We start from the raw sequence: 21,027 nt of genomic DNA on the forward strand, positions 1-21,027 counted from the left end.
AATGGAGCATGAGTAAGGGCGAGAGACTTTACAGCTTGTGTGGATGTGTCTCATCTCCTCAAGTCAACAAACAGCACTGTTCATGGTTCTGAAACAGCGGTAGGGAGAGATCCATTAGAGACAGCAGCTGGTACAACACTGTTACTGTTACTCAAAGCTGGACATTTATGAGGTCTGAATGAGTCTCAGTTCCACAGAACAAAACAATACAACACTGACAATATGAATATAACCTGAAAACACGTAGTGCATTGTATTAGTGTATCGTATAAGCGCCTTGCTCAAAGGCAGCTGCTGTTAAGGGAGTGGAGTTCAGATGAATCATATCTGTGGTATCAGGGCGACATGTGCCAGACGGCTGCAGCAGCCACATCTGTTATCTCAGAGGGGGCGTCTGTGGTCAAGCCACGGCCCTGAACATTACAACATTTTTGGCCTCACTTTCTTCATGTTTGCGCCGTTTTAACACTGCAACGCAAACAAGAGGTTCATTTCATTCATTCATTCATTCATTCATCTTCTGTAACTGCTTGACCTGTGAAGGGTCGGCGGGGGTTTGGAGCCTATCCCAGCTGTCATCAGGCGACAATTCAGTACAATTCAATTTTATTTATATAGACACAAAGTTAGTTCACATCAAAGCTGTTGAAAAACATTTCACCCGTGTTCTTTCTCTTTAGTTTTCAGTAGTAATACTTCATCTACCACTAACATTATGTAAAGTACCAGCTACACCTTTAAAACTTAAATATTTCAGTAAATCAGGTCCTACAAAACGACTGCAGAGCGGTTAATTAAACTAAATCTACATCTTAAGCGCCATAAAACTCCACATTGTAAACATTTGACCTTTCAAAAGATGCTGCAACCGGCACAGGTGCAGTGTCGGTTCAATCCTAACCTCGGATCCTCCTGGTAAAAGTTTCAGTCACAAATCTGCCCAAGCTAAAGAGAGCTGAACATGGAAATAAATTAAAAGAGAAATAAATGTAATCTGTAGTGGACGGTTCTGACTCTGAGCTTCATCTAAAGTGCAACTTTAAAAAAGACTGATTGAGAATAAATATAGTGACGACGCAACTTTCTTCTGGCCGTCAAATCGTTAACAATGAATAAATTAGAACAAGAAAACTAATGTTACAACAATGACAAGCCGAAGCCTGTCGGTCCAATAAAGTTGTGTGTTGCTGGAGTCTACTACTTGGTAGTAGGTGACGTTGCTCCACACATATAATATCTTGTGGTTCTGGCTCACAGAATGAATGTATTAATGAATTATACTTCAAGCTGAACTTGCTTTGAAGGTTTTCTTCCAGATTCCTCCAGTGTCAGACGGCTGAGACGTCCCAGAGACACTGGACTTTAAAGTTATTCCCCGTCAATTTCTTAGGTGACGTGTATGGCTACTGTTACTCTTGGGTCCTTCACCATGTTAAGCCCCGCCCGGAGTGACCTGATTGGTCCAGCAGAATCAGGTCCCAATGGAGAGACTCATTTATTCTTTCATCTTCTTTCCCCGCTTGTTCCTGTGAAGGGTCGCAGGGCTCTGCTGGAGCCTACCCCAACTGTCATCGGGTGAGAGGTGGGGGTACACCACTCACACCTACAGCCAATTCAGAATCACCAGTTAACCTAACCAGCATGTCTTTGGACGGTGGGAGGAAGCTGGAGAACCTAAAGAGAACCCACGCAGACACAGGGAGAACATGCTGCCCTCCTATGAAGTGACTCCAGATTGAAATTCCCCACCTAAGATTTTGTGGATGAAGGGACTTTGGGCTAGCATCCGGGCTACTTTTTTTATAGCGTCCTATAAGAGGAAGCTCTTCGGATGTTTGACAAAGAATTAATTCTTCTTCAAGATCGTCCTGGTTGCCGTCAACAGCTGTAGTCAAAGTTGGTGTTCAGATTGGACTTGGTTTGCGTCAATGGGGGATGATCTCACTCCTGCTGGTCCTCCTTCATCCCCATTAACAGCTTTAAGGCTTTGAGCAAGGATCTCAGGCTGGTGGTGAAATGCTTGGGGTGGCTTCATCATATTGGACACTGAAAGGACAATTAACAGAACAAAAACGTCAGCTACCTCCCGAAAAAGTCTGACAGCGCAAGAAGCAAGAGATTTAGATTTGACTTACGTCTCTTTGTGACGCCGTCGTTTGAGGTGATAAACAATGAAGGCTGTGACGATTACAATGACGACAGGGGCAATCACAAGCAGTATATATGCCACTGAACGACCACCTGACAGGAAAGAAAAGAAATTTAAATACACAATGAATCACAAGCGACGTTGAAAACGATCAGATGCCGGAACTGTTCCCTTACCGTGAGCAGCGTCAGTCCCGTTCTTCGGATCTGGAGTTGGGAAATTTTCGGAAATCGGCGGCGTGTCTGTCCAGGTTGTAACCAAGTTTGGATCTGGAAATACAAGTTCCAACAAAATATAACGATTCTGATTTTGACATAGAAATCAATAGATAAAAACTAATAGATATGACTAATAAGCATTTTTGTTTGAAGACTAAATCAAAAATGGCCATCAGCATTAACACTGCTACTCACCAACAATAAGCCGAACAACCACGTCCGTCTGTAACTTCGGGATAAAGCATCTGTAGCTGCCGGTATCGTCCAGTGTGACGTTCTGGATCCTGAGCGATGCGTTTCCACGCTTCAGTTCGCCCACGAACAGCCCGGTCCTCCCGATGTACGACGACATCATCATCTGGTGCACTTCCAGGTCGTGCCTGTAAATGTGCACGTACTCCACCCGGCTGAGGCGGTCCGAGGGGTCCGGCTTGAGGTCGGGGTTGGACCACTCCACCGTAAGCCCCTGCATGTTGTACGCGGGCTCCACGTGGCACGGCAGGACGACATCGTCCCCGAGAGATGCGACGATAGGATGAGACGAACCAATGAGGCGATATTGACCTGGAAACAGAAGGGAAATTAAAACCAAAGAACAAGGATTGAAGTCATGCTGAAAATGTTGATCAAATACCAAAGCGTTTCTAATACATTTCTCGCACGCTTTATGAATACTAATGAAGTACATTTTGGAGCTTGGGAGGCAATTTGTATTGATTAACCAATTTGCGGCAACTGTGGCAATTCCAATGAAATTCAATAGGTTGGAGCGATGGGGCGGTAGCAAGTTACTACAAATATCTAGAACCAGCGACATTTGTTTTGCGAAAACCTTCTCCAAAAGTGTTTTGAAACAGAAATTTTACTAAATTAATTGGTATTAAATCGGAATTTAATCGATTCAGGAAATCATTAATGATACCCAGTCATAGAATCTATTATCTCATAAGACAAAGAAAAGCAAAGTGACTCATCATGACTCTGCAAACAGTGTTTAATGAGTCACTTTGCTTTTCTGGACTTTCATTAAAAGAAACTCAATCAGAAAAACCTGTTGGGTTTCTGTTGTGATCCTGTCTCTGGTGTTGATCAACTAATTGGCAAAAGAGTTGCCCCATTAACTAATTTAAGTACTAAGCAGAACCAGAAAATCAGAGCCATTGCCAGGAATTTGCTGTGGTGGTCAGTACAATAAACATAAACTTAAGTCCGGAAAGGGTTGAATTAATAAGCGGACTGTAAAATAAAAAATGTGCATTACTCCCTCTTATTTACACAATGAAACCAAAATACACAAGGACATGTAAAAAGCAAAGGCAGAACAGGTAAAGTAGTTTTAGAGACATGAATAGATATGAAAATACAATTTAAAAAAAATGTTAAACAAGGAGATAAACTGAAAAACAAAGAAAAATGGAACTGAATATACACAAAGATATATAAATATAGAATAATCTGTTTTGTCACATTACATGAATTAATTAAAACATACATATTTACAGGATTGTTTTCATTTTTAGTTTTGGCACTTGGGACCACCACAGATAAAGACCACCACGTGTTTAAACCTCAAACCAACACGTGGTTCTCACATTGTTAGATGACATATGATTTAAACAGATCATGCCTGGACACGTTTAGACATAGAAAGCCATAGAACGCTAACAGCTGTCACGACGTTTTACATTAATACAGAACTTGCCTGAGTTTATTGCGTTTTTAAGCTTTTTTAAGTGGCAAAGTAATTCATTGATCATTTTTAATCAATATCAGTGGCATACAGCAAATAATAAATGCCAGTAATGAATTCGGCGTACTTTATTTTTCTTAAATGTTAAGAAAACATAAGGTTAAGGCTCAAGTGTTTACCTTTCATATTATAACTTAACAGTAGCGTCACTACGATACACATATTTTTAATATAGTTTACATTTTATAATATGTAATTTAATTTTACCTTGAACGGGTATCCAAGTGACGGAGGCCAAGAAGATGGTAAAAGTCCAGAGTGGAAAAGAGTAAATAGACCCTTTAAACTCTGATTTAGACAGACGCATCATAGGAGAACGCTTCCGCGTGACGCCGAACAGCGAATGAATGAATGAGTCATGTACGCACAGGCTTTTAACTTACGTCTTACGTCACGTGGTTTTTTTTAAACTTACGTCTTACGTCACGTGTTTTTTTTTTAACTTACGTCCTACGTCACGTGTTTCCGTAGGCGGGTCCGTGCGTCATCGTTTCCTTGGTTTCTGTTTTCTTTCCAATACAAAGCTATTTTCTCTCAAGTTCTTGCTAAAAATAAACCAGCTGAAAGCAAAATAATAATTAACCTCACAATCAGTTAATCTACGCAATAAAGACCCTAGATTCCATCTGGACTAACCGAGAACCCAAGTATGTTTATTTTAAAAACAAGATAAAACAGAGAAGAGCATTAACCGCTGTTAATTTGAACACTAAAATAAGTAAAAATAATAATAATAATAATGAATAAAAACACAGTGTGGAAGTCAGTGAAGTCAGCAGTGGGAGGAGAGGAGTGGATGTTTGTCTGGTGAGTGAAGATTGTTCTGGTATCACCCAGGAGAGCCAATTTCACAGATAATGATCACATGAGGATTACTCTCACATGATTCATCAGCAATGACAGCATGAAACCACAGGTAATCCATGATCTCATTCTGATCCCCCCTAGCATCATCATTACCTGACTAAGATTGTGTACGTCTTCTTTTTAAGATATGATTAGCGGAGATAAGATTAGATAAGTATAACAGATACTGACCACTGCAGACCAGGACCACCCCACAAGAGCTGCAGTTCTGGAGATGACCCAGTCATCTAGACCAGTGGTTCTCAACTGGTCTGGCTTTGGGACCCAACATCACTCCTTAATGACAAATCAAAGCAAAAAAAATTCAACTTCTCAAATTTATTGAATGAAAAGATTGTGCAGTTTGAAGCTGAGATAGTAAAATAGAATATGACAGTATGAAAACACAAAGAAACCCCAAATGTAATGATAAACCAAAATGGGCAGCAAGTGGCGATGCTAGAGAGGGACCTATCCCATTTGACGCTCCATTAGCTGCATTTTAATTAAAACCAAAACTCTTCACTTCAGTAACTTCAGCCTATTTTTAACAAACTCATCGGTGGTTTAATGCACAAACATGAAATTAAAAAAGTCCAACTACTGAAAAGTCGTTTAAAAAGGAATCAAAATATGTAGCTTTAGCTAAGTACCCACTCCCACCCCAATATATAACAATATAAGATTAAAACTATTCAGTCACTTATTCAAGCATTTATCATAAGGCTGTCATGACAATCCGAACATTTCTGTCAGTAGTAGTCAGTAACAGTAGTCGTCTTCTGAAGTACTCAACAGGTTAATCTTTGGTGTTTTGTTTCCAAATGCCACGTCAGTTTTCACGGCTTTCACCTCGCAACACAAAACACGCTGAGGTTTTTGTTGAAAACACTCATGCGACCCACTTTTGGGTTGCAACCCACCAGTTGAGAATCACTGGTCTAGACGTCACAGTTTGTCCCTTGTAAAAGTCTCTCAAATCCTTCCACTTGATAATTTTTCCTCCTTATCTAACTGACAGGAGCCATGAGACCCTGATAACTAGTGCTACATAAATAGTCATAGACATATTTTTTGCTTCCCCAGTCAAGTAAACGATGGGAAGAAAAATCTGTACGTGTTGATAACCTATAACATAGCCCCTGTGGTTGTGTGGCCCCGCTCTGGGAGGTGACACAACTTTTGACATTTGAGGTGTTGATATAAAAGCAATTACACACATCCTACACAAACAAGATCTTCACACATTTGGACGCGGAGTCTGCAGCAGGAAGCCGTGGCCTGTCTAACATAAAATCAGGCGTTGTGCGTGATGCTCACATTGCAAGACGATCAACATGGAGTTAACAACGCTGTGTGCCGTTGTCGGTGAGTTTGAGCGATACTCAGAAACTTATACGCAGGTTTGGTTTAATTGGTACGCGGAGAAGTTTTAGAGTTTGTGTCGCGTCTTGATTTAAAAAAAAAAATTTAAAAAAAATTCTGTTGAATCTCTGGCTCCGTTAAAAGGCCTTCGTACTCACCTCACGACACACCGCTAGTGCAGATAATATACTATTTTATTTCATGATATCAACACATATATTGGCATTTTTTTCACTAATGTTTAACTCATTACTGACAAACAAATGCACTGAAAACAAAACCAAAATGAGCAGGGTTTCAACGGAAACAACTCTCCTCCCTCGCAGACAGATCAGATAGATTTATCAACGGAAGCATCTTGCCATCAGCTTTATCATTAATAGTGCTTCTTTTCTAATGTGGTCACACTGACAGAGGTTTGAAACGCTGCTCTTTTCTTTTTGATCTAGGGTGACACACAAAGCTTTGGTTATATCCACTAAACTATCAGTGCTGTCGTTGTCAGCAGCTGCAGATGCCGTCGACCTCTTTGTTATTTTTATACAGCACCACACTCTGTATCTTTAAAATGGGGGGAAATAAAAAAAACAACCTTTGACCTCAACAATGAATGCAGAAGTGAGGCTTGTTAAATTTGCTGAGAACAGCAACCTTATTGCTTGGTTGCCAGTCAACAGGAAAGCAACAACCCATAGAAAAGGTGACAAACTTGAGGTTGTTTACCGTCTCTTTGTTTCCTGCAGCTTCTCTGAGAGTCGTGCCCAGCAGATCCCAGTTCTTCCACTATGAGTCCGTCTCTCTGAGCTGCGAAGTGCTGGGAAACTCTTCTGAGTGGAGAATTAAGAGGAACACATCTAAAACCGTAAATGAAAACTGCCCGTCCTGGAATGGAACAAATGGATCTCATTGTTTCATCAGTGACCTCTATCCATCAGACACTGGACTTTATTGGTGTGAGTCTGGATCAGGAGAATGCAGCAACACCGTCAACATCACGGTGACAGGTGGGTTCAAAGGTTCTACAAGCTGTGAATGGCAGTCTCTCAAGTCACGTCTTGTGTTTCACTCGACCTGTTATTAGGACACTAGTAACGGTTTCTGTGGACTGTTATTCGACAATCAAGTCACTAAGGTATAAAAGTTGTTCTCTTCTTAACTGAATGTTCTAAATATAATTCAGTTCAGTTCAGTTAGAAGTTGTCTGAATCTTATTTATCAGATATATTTCTATCTGTAAATATTTACTTTTCAGATTTGTGCTTCCCTTGGGCAATATAATTTGGCTGCATAAATATCCAATGCTATGGAGATGACAGCCACCTGTATTTATCTGAATGGACCATACAGTGAATGCTTGCTTTGGGCCATATTAGGAAATACATTTGGAAACATTGGTTAAATTTTGTATTGCTCTGAATCTTCAATTCAGTGCTTCAATTGTCTGAATCCGTAAATGTCAACCATGATTCTTGCACATACTTGTGGGGTTCCACATGGTTCTGTACCAGGACCAGTACTATTCAGGTTGTATACGCTTCCCTTGTGCAATATCATAAGAAAATACAGCATAAATATCTGTTGCTATGCAGATGACACCTGGCTATATCGAGTTTAACTGTCAGTAACCTTCGAGTTTACATAAACACACTAGATATCGTGGATGGTTTTAAATGTGGAAAATGTCATTCAGGTGGCTCTGTGATCCTGGAGAGTCCCGTCCATCCACTGACAGAGGGAGAATCAGTGACTCTGCGCTGCAGAACCAGGACTTTCTCCAATCTCACAGCTAATTTTTATAAAGATGAGCTTCACGTTGGGAGCAGCTCTATGGGAAACATGACCATCCACAGTGTTTCTAAATCTGATGAAGGACTCTACAAGTGTAACATCTCTGGAGTTGGACAGTCGGCAGACAGCAGGCTAACTCTCAGGGGTGAGCAACGTGATTCCACATGGATATTTTAAACAGTTACACCTTCTTCACATGTATGATTTTCATATTTGAGTTGGTTTTTGCTTACGTTGCTTAGAAAATGCTTTAATTCACAAGGCAACATATTTTGTTTTTGATCATAAAAACCTGTGAGGCGAGTAGACTTTCACTTTGTTTGCATTTAGGTCAACTTGTGGCATTTCTGTTTAGAAACACGCCGCCCTGAGACACTACACACCCCCCTCATATACATTCTACTTCCTGTGGTGGGTGTCTGTCTGATGCTGATCTCGCTGACGCTGCTGTTCCTCTGGAGAAGCCTCAAAGGTCAGCATGTTTTTATGTAAACAACAACTGTAGTGTAGCATCCTGCGGTTTCAGCCTCACATGACAAGTGTGAGGCTTCATCCTCTACCTTTCATAACACTGTTATGAAATAAACCTTTCAGAGTTAAAAGTCATTCTGCTTTAATAATAATAATAATAATAAAATAATTCACATGTTTGTTACAGCAAAAAAGTTTTTGAGCATCACTGCTCTTCTTCAGTTGGTGGGATCAATTTATTATTATTTTTTTAATTCATTGCTGATTATTGACCCAGTACCACCTCTTGTTTGATCTCGTGTTGGCATTTTCTCACCACTATATCCATGGCTGAGGCCCTAACTCAGCAATACTGCTCCCAGAGTCCACACTGCTGTGGGTTAAATGCAGAGAAAGAACTTCCCAATAGATCAATACAGTAAACTGTATGTTATGAGTAGTTGCTCTACTTTGACCTGTAGTACGACTGTACTTGCGGTTCTGTGGCTCATCCAGAACAAAAGCTGTTCTATGTTGAGTAGCAGACATTGCATGTCTGTTGAGATGCAACACCGCCTAAAAATTCTGCACGAACGTCTACACTGAGAATAATAACAATACAGATAAGACAAACAAGATTTGTTGGATGAAAATACTTTTAAGTCAATGAACATCTTTCATGAATGGCTGGACTGACGTCATGATCTGACGTCAAAACATCTTCAGTTCTTTAATGCATAGTTTTGTGTGTATTGCAAGAAAGCAAATAGTTCAACGAACGGAAATAGTAATAGCTTATAGCTACAGTATTTTTTTTATCAAATCAGTGGGGAAACGAACTAGGTTATGGATGCTCAGACAGCGCATGAAGGATATACTACCACAATAGATTTGGGGATATATTTGGAGCTCAGAGAACAGATAAGAACAGATAAACGGAAAATCGATATGTCAGTAAAATCGATTAATTAATAAATAACAAAAGTTAATAATTAACTATGTTCTTCATTGTAATAAATTAAAAACTATTTGTACTATTTATTAAACAGACAAAATTATATTTTAATAACAGGCCCAACAGTTGACTGCGGTGTATTTTTATCCATTAAAGCACTGGCCAGTTCATTAGGTACACTAGTGAATACATCCTGATATGCAGTAAATCCTCCTTCATGACTGCCCTAATGCTGAACACCAGAACCTTGGTTAAGCTACTGTACCTAATGAACTGGCAAGTGACTGTTATTTCACAGCAAAAACAAAAAGAAACTTACTTATACTTTTGTCAGAACCAATTAAAGTGTCTCTGGCTGGAGTTTAACATGGAGATGTGATGTGTTGCAGGTAAAGTGGAGGCTGCTGTCTCCTACACTGATGTCACCATCACAGAGGGTGTGAAACCTCAGAAGATCAATGGTGAGCTCCGTAAATGGACGTGTTTGTAATCATCCACTCGCTCCGTTTGTCGGCTTTCAGCAGAATTTAGTTTCCTCAGTGGATACAAACACGTACAAATAAAACCACCACAATAAATCAGACTAAAGCAGTACTTTCCTCTAAAAATCAGGAAACTCATCTGTTCCAGTTACATAATCATTTATGCAGTGCTCTCATGTGTTTGGTTTCACTTCCTGGGAATCCTGCCCATTCTGCACTCCTATTGGTCCAGCAGTCACCATGGTTACAGTCGTCAAAACACAGCTGATCAGATACAGAGACAGAGTTGAGACAGAGTTGAGTCATAGTTATTGTTGTCATTGACCGAGTTTCTATTTTTAACTTGTCATTTATAGATGGATTATGTAACTAATTAAAGCTGTAGGCGTCTAAAACGATCTTTGAACTTATTTTATTACTTTTAATGCCCGTATTTATGTTGACAAGACTTTTGTGGTGATATAAATTAACATACCCACCCAAGCTGGCTGTAATTATTGTATTCCACAAAAATAAGAATTAAATATCACTGACAACATGAACAGGAGCATGTATTTATTCCAAGCCGACAGATATGAAAACTTTGTCTTGCCGTATATAGTTTAATATTTTTTTTCATCATTCTCAACACTGTCCTTACGTGGATCAATCTGCTGCTGAAAATAGTCCCTAGAAAGTCCAGTATAGGCCATACTGAACAAATAGAAAGCTAATAAAACCCAAAACCTTTCACCTGTTCTTCACGGCTAGAGCTTTACCATCAGCGATTGGTGATTAGAGAACTGAAAGCTGAGATCTTGTGTCCAGAAAACCCCCCAACACACCCGTGATGACACATTTTAATATTTAATACCCCTGGGATGGTCCAGGGACACGAGTCACTACTAGAGGGGAAAACCCTCCTCGTTCAGTTTTGATGAAACCGCTTCTTCAGATATGGCTATTCATTAACATTAAATAGCCATTGAAAGTGTAACTGCAGCATTCTGTGCCAATAAAGTTTATTGAACAAGCCTCCTACTTGAAATGCGGTTTTTATTTTATTTTTGTCTGTCCTCCACAGATGAGGAGGCTGCATCGACCTTCTACTCCACAGTCCAGCTGGGAGCCACCTGACAGGAAACGGAGTAGGAAAGTTTGTAATATGTTTTAGCAGGAAAGAAAAGTCCAAGGTTCCCCCTTTTTTTTTTTTAAATAGCAAACAGAACTTAACACAATCTTCTTGTTTAAGGCCTTGTGTGTCTCTTTGCGGTCAGTTTTCATTTGTTTTGTCCTTTTTGAAGACGTTTTGTGTCTTTGTAGTAAAGGTTTGTCTTGTTTCTTTTAATTAATTAAACTCTTTTAAAAACTCTCTTTTTTCTTTTGGCTTCAGATTTGTTTTGTTTTTCGTCTCTGAAGATGTGAGATAGTTGTGCATCCTGTTGTGGACACTTGTTGTGTCTTTGTGGTCAAATTGTGTGTCTTTTTTTTTTTTTTTTTTTGCATCTTTTCGGAATCACTTTCAGTCTTTGTGGTAGTGTTTTGTTTCTTTATCCCCGTGGGGAAATTAGGTCTTGTAGCCCTTTTGTGTATCTTAGTTGTGTGTTTTCATTGCTTTGAAGTTGTTTCGTGATGTCCAGTTGTGTCCATTTCTTTGTTTTTCATCTCTTTGTAGTGCGGTTTCATCTCTTTAAAGTTGCGTTGCTATTTTTGTTTAAGGTTTGTATTGTGATGTTGCTTTGCATCTCTTTGTAGTTATAATGTGCCACATTGTTGCCACATTGTTCAACTTTTCACAGCTCTGCAGACATTGCTGGATGCTACTTTGCATCTTTTTGGAGTCACCCTCTGTCTTTGTAGTGGTGTTTTGTTTCTTTGTAGCCATTTAGTTCATCTTTGTTGTGTGTCTTCATTACTTTGAAGTTGTTCTGTGATGTTTTGCATCTCAAATTTCTAGACATTTTGTGTCTTTCTTGTCATGTCGTGTCTATTTGTTAGTTTTTTTTAGATCTCGTTTGAGTCTTTGTAGTAGTGTTTTGTCTCTTTGTGTCTCCGCTGTTATTTTGGCTTCAGATTTGTGTTGTGATGCTGTTTTTCATCTCTTTGTAGTGAGTTTTCATCTCTGAAGTTGTTTTTGACATCTCTTTGGAAACGTGTCTGTGGTCAAATTGTGTCCCTTTATGTTTTTGTTGTAATTTTGTGTCTACTTGTTGTCACTTGCTGTCTTTGTAGTGGTGTTTCATGTCTTTATAGCCATTTTTGTGTACCTTAACCTTGTGTTTTCAGTACTTTGAGGTCGCTTTGCATCCCATCTTGATTCCGTCTCGTGTCCTTGCAGTCATTTTATATATAGATATGAAAATGTGAAAACCTGAGTTTCAGTTTTTATCATCTGCATGAAACCAAGCGTAACGTAGAAGCGAAAAATGGTTTTGTGGATGAATCAGAACATGAATCATTAGTTTATGCTCCGCTTCCTGCCATGGTTCCTTCCATCTATACACAAAAGGACTAAAATTACAAACTAAATGATAAATGCAGAGTCTTGGTGCAGATATTAAAATCATATGAACTCTTCCGTCTTTTATTACAGATGTTGCTTTCAGTACCAAACGCTCCACTGTGTTCAAGTTGTCAGTTGTCTTGCTAACCGACAAACACCTGCAGAGGTTTCAGAAGGGAAATGGGGGGTATGTAACCAAAACTACAAACCAGAATAGACCACACATTGTGCTCTGTTGCCTTTTCGTTGCACAGCAATTGCAGACCTTTCATATGACTCAAGATCACTGGATGGTTTGCATAGCGTTTCATGGCAGATCACTACATGAGTCAAACTCTTTGGCTTTGATTAGTTGTTGGTTGTTTGATGCAGGTTCTACCTCATCCCCCATGGGTTGATATCGGACGTAGGAACTTAGCCGTTGTCTCAGTATTAGACGGAACACTTTGCAGAGATAATCAAGGTCCAGAGAGGACGAGTCTTTGTGACTTAGTTGATGCTTTGAGTTTTCCTCATATTTAGTTTTCAGTTTAGTGGTTTTAATTATTGGATGCATTCGTCTGAGTTTAAGACATCCAAGATCTCCACAGGGTGAACTCTAAAACTTACTGTAAATATTAGTTAGGGAGATGAAATTTAACAGTGTTTTAAAGTATTAATAGCTCAAAGCAAACAAAACTATTTTTTTCCACTGCATTGTGGGAAATGAGTTACATGTTCATGTGATGAGTACTCATCCATCTCCATCTTGTGATCTAATGGGTGAATACCATTTTCCTCTGCCAGTTCTCACAGCAACACTTGTTTTCTTGTGTTGTTTTCAGACTGAGGGAAACTGTTTTAACTTCATGTTCACAGATTTAATTATAGACAAATGTGAACCAGCCTACTTTAAAGTACAGAACGGCTGATTTTAGGTTCAATACATGGATGCATGATGTTCCTTCCTTTCTAATGTTAAAAAGTTTGTTTTTCCCCAACTGTTTCAGAGGCAAGCTACCAAACACCAAAGAGTGGAGCTGGATTTTTGATATAATGTATATATATATTTTTTTTTCTTTCTTAAAATACTTAATTTTTAGTTATTTAATGATTTTCTCATTTTAGAGGTTTAGATTTTGTTAATAAAAAGAAACATGGTCACTTTCAAGTTGTGTCTTAAAACTCAAATTCACCGTTTATGTATCTCCCTGGTGGTGCTCACAAGGGAGGGAGGACTCAAATGCAAGATACTAAGCGGAGGCAGGAGTAGACAGCAAAATCATTTTAATAAAAAAACAAAAAAAAAAACAAAACCAGAACTACAATCTCCTTAGATGTTTTCTCTGCTTGACGCATGCCAATGATTTGACCCTTCTCAAACAGACTAACATCTTTTCCACGATCACAGGATGCGTCTTTAGACATGGTTGTTTAAGAAATGAGAAGCTACTCATTACATCAGTTGGGGTTAAATAACTTGTTACCAGCTGAAAGATAATCACCCATGCAGTAATTATCCAATAGGAGGCTCCTACCTATTTGTTTAGTTAAATCCAGGTAGTGACCTTTTTTTTTGGCCAGGCAGTGTATATGCACATGGACAGAGGGGTTAACAAGACACAGGTGAAACTAATGAAGGCGGAGCCACAAGGAGAAACCAATCTGATAAAATGGTGGAAACATGCGAAGTAAAGCAAGAAAAGAAACACCGAGGATGAACTTTACAAAATAAAATACAAGGAAAACCAATCAGGGTGACAGAAAACACTCAAAATTCAAAACCATGACAAGAGGTTGTTTGTTTTGTGATCCTATTTGTTGGCGTTGTGGGTCCGTGCACTGATTTTATCTTCTTCAGCGGCCTGGTTGAAAATAGATTTCTGTGGGAATCCCCCACCCACGAACCAACTTCCCTCTTTCGATACGTAGGCAAACTCAAATGACAAACTCTTCCTATAGTGAGGGCTTTTTTCTTAAAGGATGTATGAATGAATAATGAATAATTTCTCTCATGAGGACATGTTTTATCTTTTAAGAGCAACTGAGTTAATATACTGAGCTCACCAGCTGTGTCTGCGAAAGACTCACACAGAAATCAAATGGGGACATCTAGTGTTGAAATCCTGGTACTGGTCTGGGAGAGCCTTAGACTTTACTCATCCACAAGGGAAACTGCTTGGTCACAGTAGCTTAGTTGCCACACTCGAGAACCACAAGTAAAAGAAAGATGAAAATAAAGTAAAAATCTAGTAAAAATAAAATACTATAAGCAAAAAATTTACAAAATTAGCATGTGAGCAAATGTAATGTAAGAAATAGAGATGTAAGCAAATTATATACGTAGCATTCATTAATGCACAGGATAAGATGTTACAATTCCTTGTGCCAAGATCGCAGGTAAAACACACTTAAAGGCTACCAACATGAAGACATCAAGATACCTGGGGGGTATTCCAGAAAGCAGGTTTACTGGCTTAACTGGATATGTAAACCCAGAGTTAGCGGTAAACCTGGGATTTCGGTTCCAGAACGCTCAAATATGATCAGGCTATGTAAGTAACTATGGTAACATAGGCTCTGAACTTAACTGGGTATGTAAACCCAGAGTTAGCGGTAAACCTGGGATTTCGGTTCCAGAACGCTCAAAAATGATCAGGCTATGTAAGTAACTATAGTAACATAGGCTCTGAACTTAACCTGGTAGGGGTAGGTTTTGTTCAGGTTATGTTCGGGTATTTAAGTGCACGTTCAGCCAGACCGCTGTTTCCACACTTGTCACACAATGACGTTTCCTTTTGAGGAAGATCCAATTGACATTGAAGCACAAATCATTCGGGCTATTCACCGTGAGAGGGTGATAAGACCACGACTTAATATCCTTTCTTTTCCTGATGAGTTTTTGCCAGAGCGCTACTGTTTTTCTGCGGAATCTTTAATATATTTAAACAACATTCTCCATCCCCACATTTCGAACGTTACGCATCGTGGATTCGCTCATCGTAATTGTTGCGCGTGCGGGCTCCACCACTCCACCTCCACCTACAACTGAGAAGTTCATAAATTGGTCATTTTCGAACTTGCAAGGCTACACAAATTAGACATAAGTGATTTAGGCGTAGGCCTATTAGGGAAAATGCATTGCACTTGTTAATTTTGCTCCTCCTGGGAGGTTGAGGGCTCCGATGACGTGCCCCCAGAAATCCCCTCCATCATCGGACGCCCTCGATTGATACTGATCGCCAACTCCTCCACAGGGGTGAGGGGGGACACCGCTGGCCCAGAACCGGTCTTCCTCTCCTCTGCTTTCTTCCTATTGGCTTTGAAATGAATGTAACTTGTTGCAATATGGCAATTCAAGAATATAATACTGGATAAGTGATGTCTAAGATGATGCACCCAGATATATCTTACCAACTTGGACAATGTTTTTATATTTTGTTTTGACCTGCGGCCACGTTCTCTTGAGGGCAGTCGGGTTACATCTAATTAAAAATAATACAATATATGACAAGGTAGTCTATAGTATAAGAAAGTCTCATACAAAGCAGTTAATATGTAGCCTAATATCTACTGAATTATTGTGCTTCTGACACATTAGTGTGCTATAGCCTACTAAACTTACGCATTTACGCGGTCGGCAATTCTCTGCCAAGCAAGGTCTCGTTCCTTTGCAGACGCGCAAGTATTGCTTTTTTTCGTGATTATCGCTCTTTCCTCCTCGTACGCCTCGAGCAGAACTTGCTGCTCCGCTTCAGAAAAATAGGCTGCTCTGCGCTTTGCCATTTTTACTCATGGTTTCGACTCTCAATAGATGATGCCTTTATAACTTCGCCGTGATCGCGCACAACTCTAGGTTAAACAATCCGGGGTTGATTGAACTGATTGCAAACCGGTGTTTTGGAACCGACAGCTCGGGTTTAGTCGCCTCAGGTTCAGACAACCCAGAGGTTAAGTTTTATCTCAGTGTTTGTTAAACCTGCTTTCTGGAATACCCCCCTGGCCTAGTCAACAGCAGTACGCAGCATGTCATTGGGGGTTTTCAAGTGGGCACCTCCCTTCACTGATGTTTCATTAAGTTAGGCCCACAACACCTCCAGAAGGCTTAACAGTGAATTCTGGAGTCCTGGAGTCACCCCCTGACTATCAACAACCCAGAAATGAACCTAGCTCTTTTATGCAGCAATCAGAGTGAACAATCAAGCCTAACTGAACCATTACGACGGTCCTATGATTCGCCCCGTTGAGCCAAACAACCATTACAGCCCCAACGCAAGACTCCATTAGGACCCAAACACAAAATGAATCTAACAAACCATTGCTGTCTTGTGATTCGCCCCATTCATCTGCAGGCTGAACCACAACCCAAATACTTTATATAATACTACAAATTACCCAGCCATCCTTACCTTTAGCTAGCTCCCCAGCTAGCATGTTTCCTCCTTACCCACAGCCATTCTCTTGCTCTCTCTGCTGCCATGGACATGTTGCATACCGCAGTCCTCTGGCTTATGCCACGTATGCCCAGCTCGTTTAGGAGAGCAATGGTGGATCTCGCTACAAATCCACAGCAGCCCACCTCCACCGGCCGCACACGGGCCCTCCATCCATTCTGCTCTGCATCTGCTGCCATCTCTGCATATTTAGCTCTCTTATGCTCGTTAGCCTCCTCAACTCTATCTTCCCACGGGACAGTCAGCTCTATGAAATAGACTACCTTCTCTGGCTCAAACCACAACAGCAGATCGGGCCGTGGCCGGGTGCTAACTGTCTGGATTGGAATAACTAGCTGCTCGTTTAAGTCGGCCCTCATCTCCCAGGCTCTTCATACTCTTATGTGCCCTGCGTTATGCCTGACGCTCACTAGTCTAGCCTTTTCCCCCTCCTGTACAAACATGGCAGCCATGGAATTTACTTTGTTTTTCCTCAGCTGCAGCTGCTAAACATTTCAGTACCTGGTCTAACTAACCCTACTAACCCTACAACCTGTCAGAATATGGCTAAGCGTACATACACAAGTGCACAGTGGACAGGCAGCATCCTCACCTACCCACTGGTTTAGGTTCTGGGGAGTTGGCAGCACATCATAAGTTGCCCCTAACATAAATCTAATCCTGCTAGCCTCCATGCTCCAAAGCTCTCTCCACTTCACCTTCCTTTTCTCCACACTCTCCCAGTTCACCCATTGACCCTGCTTAGCCTGCGACACTGCCTTAGTGCATCTTATTGCTTCCTCTTGTTTCTGTACCTCTTCCACTACCATCTTTCTCCTTTCTGCTGCTGATGCCTTGCTCCACAGAGGTTTCCCTGCATACAGCCCTAGGCCTCCACGCCCTTGCTGTACATGGCCTATGATATCCCTATGCCTAAGAGCTGCCTGTGCTTGCTGTACTGCCTCTTTTGGGTTCCACTTCCTCCCTGTCTTAGCAGTGGGCGCTACACTCCTAATCACTGGATCCTTCGACTGAGTAAGAGTCATTTCCAGTCTAACTTTAGCACACTTAAACTCTTACACTTAAACTTAAACTGTTAGACTAGATTTAGGAATGATTATAAGGTGCAATGGTGTCCATTATCATGAATAACATGGAGTTATCTGCTATCTGTTGTAGAAAGGTGAGTTATTGTACAGCTGCATATACATTCTACTTCCTGTGGTGGGTGTCTGTCTGATGCTGATCTCGCTGATGCTGCCGTTTGTCAGGAGAAGCCTCAAAGGTCAGCACGTTGTCTCACATGATGGCCATGAAACTCATTAGACTTTTTGTGCGTCTGTGTAAAGGATGTTGATATGAGCTAGGAAACCTTAGCCCCTCTGTTGTGTTCACATATTTGCAGATGTGACTCTGAAAGAGCCAATAACGACGCCGATGTACAGTCATGCAGGTCATCAATGACTTATAAGGATCTTCTCAAGATCTAAGGATCTTGTCTCACCTTTAATGTCCTCCTCTTTATTCAAAGGTAGTGGTGTCGGTGTTTTACTGGTTTTAACAGGCGCAGGTCCTGAAGATAAATAACAGAGAAAAAGTCAGTAAAGAATGAGTAGAAGGCCTGAGACGGAATAGTCTCTGGTTCAAATCTCAGTTTGGATAAAGCGGTTTCATATCCAGTCCAGCTTCAAAAGTCGTCCTGTAGGATAAACTAGTTGGTCTCATGTTGTCAGTGACGTAAATATTTCTGAGGGACGGTGATTGTTGCTCAGCTGAATAAACCCAATAGTCCCAGACCAGTGCTGTCTGGTATATTGTCAGGAAGGGTAAAATCAAAAGGGCAGCTATGTGGTTGCTTCTTTGTTTGTTTGGTTTGTGTTTTACGTGCATGCATAGTGTGTGTGCGTAGTGTAATAGGCTGCTATATCTTAATATAAGACATCTAAGCCATGTAGCAATGCAGGTTATTGATATTAACTTAAGTGTATAAATAACTAGCCACTAATGGATGCGTAAACTGTCTTGCACAGCCCTGTATATATATATTATGAAGAAAAAGAAGACATGCACATGTTGACCTAGATTTTCTGATTATTTATGGAGTTTTCAAATACAAATATGTATACAGTTCTGAGAATACCTCAGAACTGTATACATATTTGTTCAAGCATTTCATGGCTTAACCATAAGGACATCGTAGATATAAATAGGGGGAGCAGAAATTAAATGCCTGCACTTGGATTCCAGCAAGAGGAGCAACTGCTCAGTATTGTCTGCAGTCAAAGCAAAAGTGTTTTGTGTAAGGTGTAGTAGGGCATCTAAACTTTAGCCCTATCTGGGAGTACAAAAATACAAAAAGGTATATCTGTTTTTTTTTTTGTTTTGTTTTGTTTTTTTTTTGTTTTTTGTTTTATGTTTTTTTTACCTTGAACGGCTATCCAAGCGAAGGAGGACAATCAGATGGTAAAAATCCAGAGTGGAAAAGAGTGAACAGACTCTTTAAACTCCGATTTAGACAGACGCATCATAGGAGAACACTTCCGTGTGAAGCCGAACAGCGAATGAATGAATGAGTCATGTACGCACAGGCTTTAAACTTACGTCTTACGTCACGTGTTTGCGTGGGCGCGTCAGTGCGTCATAGTTTCCTTGGTTTCTGTTTTCTTTCCAATACAAAACTATTTTCTCTCAAGTTCTTGCTAAAAATAGACCAGCTGAAAGCGAAATAATAATTAACGTCACAATCAGTTAATCTGTAAACGAAATAAACCCTAGATTTCATCTGGACTAACCGAGAAGACAAGTATGTTGAATTTAAAGCAACAAAAAACTGAAAAGAGCGTCAGAAAAGTGAACCGCTGTTAATTTTAACATGAAAATTTATTAAAAAACAACAGTGTGGAGGTCAGTGAAGTCGGCCGTGGGAGGAGAGAAGTGGATGTTTGTCTGGTGAAGATTGTTCTGGTTTTATCAGGGGAGCTAATTTAGTCAAACAGAGATAATGACCACATGAAGACTACTCTCACATGATTCATCAGCAATGACAGCATGAAACCACAGATAACCCATGGCCTCATTCTGATCAGCCCTAGCATTGTCACCACCTGCCTAAGATTGTGTACGTCCACTGGTGTAGTACGTCTTCTTTTTAAGATAAGATAGGAGGAGATAAGACAAGATAAGATAATATAAGATAAAATAAGACAATCCTTTATTCATACCACAGGGGGGAAATTTGCTGCCAAAACAGCCCTGACCCATTGAGGCATTGGCTGTTTATCAACACCAAGTCTACTTTGTAATTCCGTACTTGACAAGTTTGATTGTGAAATATAAACTTTGGAGGACAGGATGCTTTCCTTCTGCAAGTGGAACATTATCATGTCCACAGAGTGCATTCTGGGACTGTTAAGTATGTTCAAACGAGTATTTGCTAATTAGACACGTTGTAGCTTGTTACTATTAATAGAATTGATTAAATTTGTCATATCAAACTAGAAAAGTTAATAAGCAGAAAAAACAAGTTTTAACTGTAAAATTTGATGAGGTTTGTACCTCGTCCACTTTTGTCCCGTGTTCAGCTCTAGAATGAATCGGATGAAATGAGCGCTGTTATGTTTTTACACTGACTAGTGTATTGACCCTTTGCTGCCACTGCATGGCAGACAGAAGTGTCTATTTATGAGGACAACAGGTCTAAATGAAGCAGAATAAGCTGCCTCAAACCTAAAACTTAATGTCCCCATATGAGGACGCAGGGTCTCGGGAGGATAAAACTAGATAAAACAGAAAAGCATGTCAGAAAAAAAACTTTAACACTAAAAATGTTTGAGTGTGGTTATTTTTTATTTTTTTTTGTGTGTGTGTGATGTCTCAGTATAGTTATCTTTATCCTAAAGTGTGATGAGCAAAGATGCATTATATTGTGTAGCAGTGAGTTTCACTCTGTCCATATATTCAGCTCACCAGCTGTCTGAAAAGTCTCACACAGAAATGGTGCCATCTAGTGCTGAAATGATGGTATTGGTCTGGAAGAGACTTATGTCCATATAAAAGTCATCAAAATAAGTAGATCAAAATACCAGGTAATGTGAGCTGAGACTAGTTTCAGTGAGCAAGGGAGCAAGGCC

General features: G+C 40.1%; 2 protein-coding genes across 3 annotated transcripts; one reads left to right on the forward strand and one right to left on the reverse strand.

The window, feature by feature from the left end:
- Positions 1 to 1,577: 1,577 nt before the first annotated feature.
- Positions 1,578 to 4,475, reverse strand: LOC311502791 (butyrophilin subfamily 3 member A2-like). 2 transcript variants are annotated; one of them, XM_084565174.1, is made up of 5 exons: positions 4,325 to 4,475; positions 2,563 to 2,931; positions 2,326 to 2,418; positions 2,136 to 2,241; positions 1,578 to 2,046 (listed from the first exon to the last, which is right to left on the reverse strand). In XM_084565174.1, the coding sequence occupies exons 1-5, from the start codon at positions 4,425 to 4,427 to the stop codon at positions 2,001 to 2,003; spliced, it is 717 nt and encodes a 238-aa protein (XP_084421300.1). In that variant the 5' UTR covers positions 4,428 to 4,475; the 3' UTR covers positions 1,578 to 2,000. The 2 variants fall into 2 exon arrangements, with proteins under 2 accessions (XP_084421300.1, XP_084421299.1); XM_084565173.1 differs by lacking the exon at positions 4,325 to 4,475 and having other exon boundaries at positions 2,563 to 3,281.
- Positions 4,476 to 5,907: 1,432 nt separating this feature from the next.
- On the forward strand, positions 5,908 to 11,185 carry LOC311491096 (uncharacterized protein). The gene is made up of 6 exons (XM_084548965.1): positions 5,908 to 6,331; positions 7,072 to 7,332; positions 8,019 to 8,261; positions 8,472 to 8,588; positions 9,911 to 9,982; positions 11,067 to 11,185. Exons 1-6 carry the CDS (start codon positions 6,301 to 6,303, stop codon positions 11,117 to 11,119), a joined length of 777 nt encoding a protein of 258 aa, XP_084405091.1. The 5' UTR covers positions 5,908 to 6,300; the 3' UTR covers positions 11,120 to 11,185.
- Positions 11,186 to 21,027: the final 9,842 nt, after the last annotated feature.

Source organism: Chelon labrosus (genome assembly GCF_963514085.1).
Source record: "Chelon labrosus genome assembly, chromosome: 1".
Classification (NCBI taxonomy): Eukaryota; Metazoa; Chordata; class Actinopteri; order Mugiliformes; family Mugilidae; genus Chelon; species Chelon labrosus.

Coding starts and splice junctions, on each gene's coding strand:
- LOC311502791 (XM_084565173.1), bottom strand. CDS start 3,184: ATGTCGCTGGTTCTAGATATTTGTAGTAACTTGCTACCGCCCCATCGC. Junction 2,419..2,562: donor GGTTGTTCGGCTTATTGTTG/GTGAGTAGCAGT, acceptor TTGTATTTCCAG/ATCCAAACTTGGTTACAACC. Junction 2,047..2,135: donor CGACGGCGTCACAAAGAGAC/GTAAGTCAAATC, acceptor TTGTCCTTTCAG/TGTCCAATATGATGAAGCCA.
- LOC311491096 (XM_084548965.1), top strand. CDS start 6,301: ATGGAGTTAACAACGCTGTGTGCCGTTGTCG. Junction 6,332..7,071: donor AACGCTGTGTGCCGTTGTCG/GTGAGTTTGAGC, acceptor TGTTTCCTGCAG/CTTCTCTGAGAGTCGTGCCC. Junction 8,589..9,910: donor CCTCTGGAGAAGCCTCAAAG/GTCAGCATGTTT, acceptor GATGTGTTGCAG/GTAAAGTGGAGGCTGCTGTC.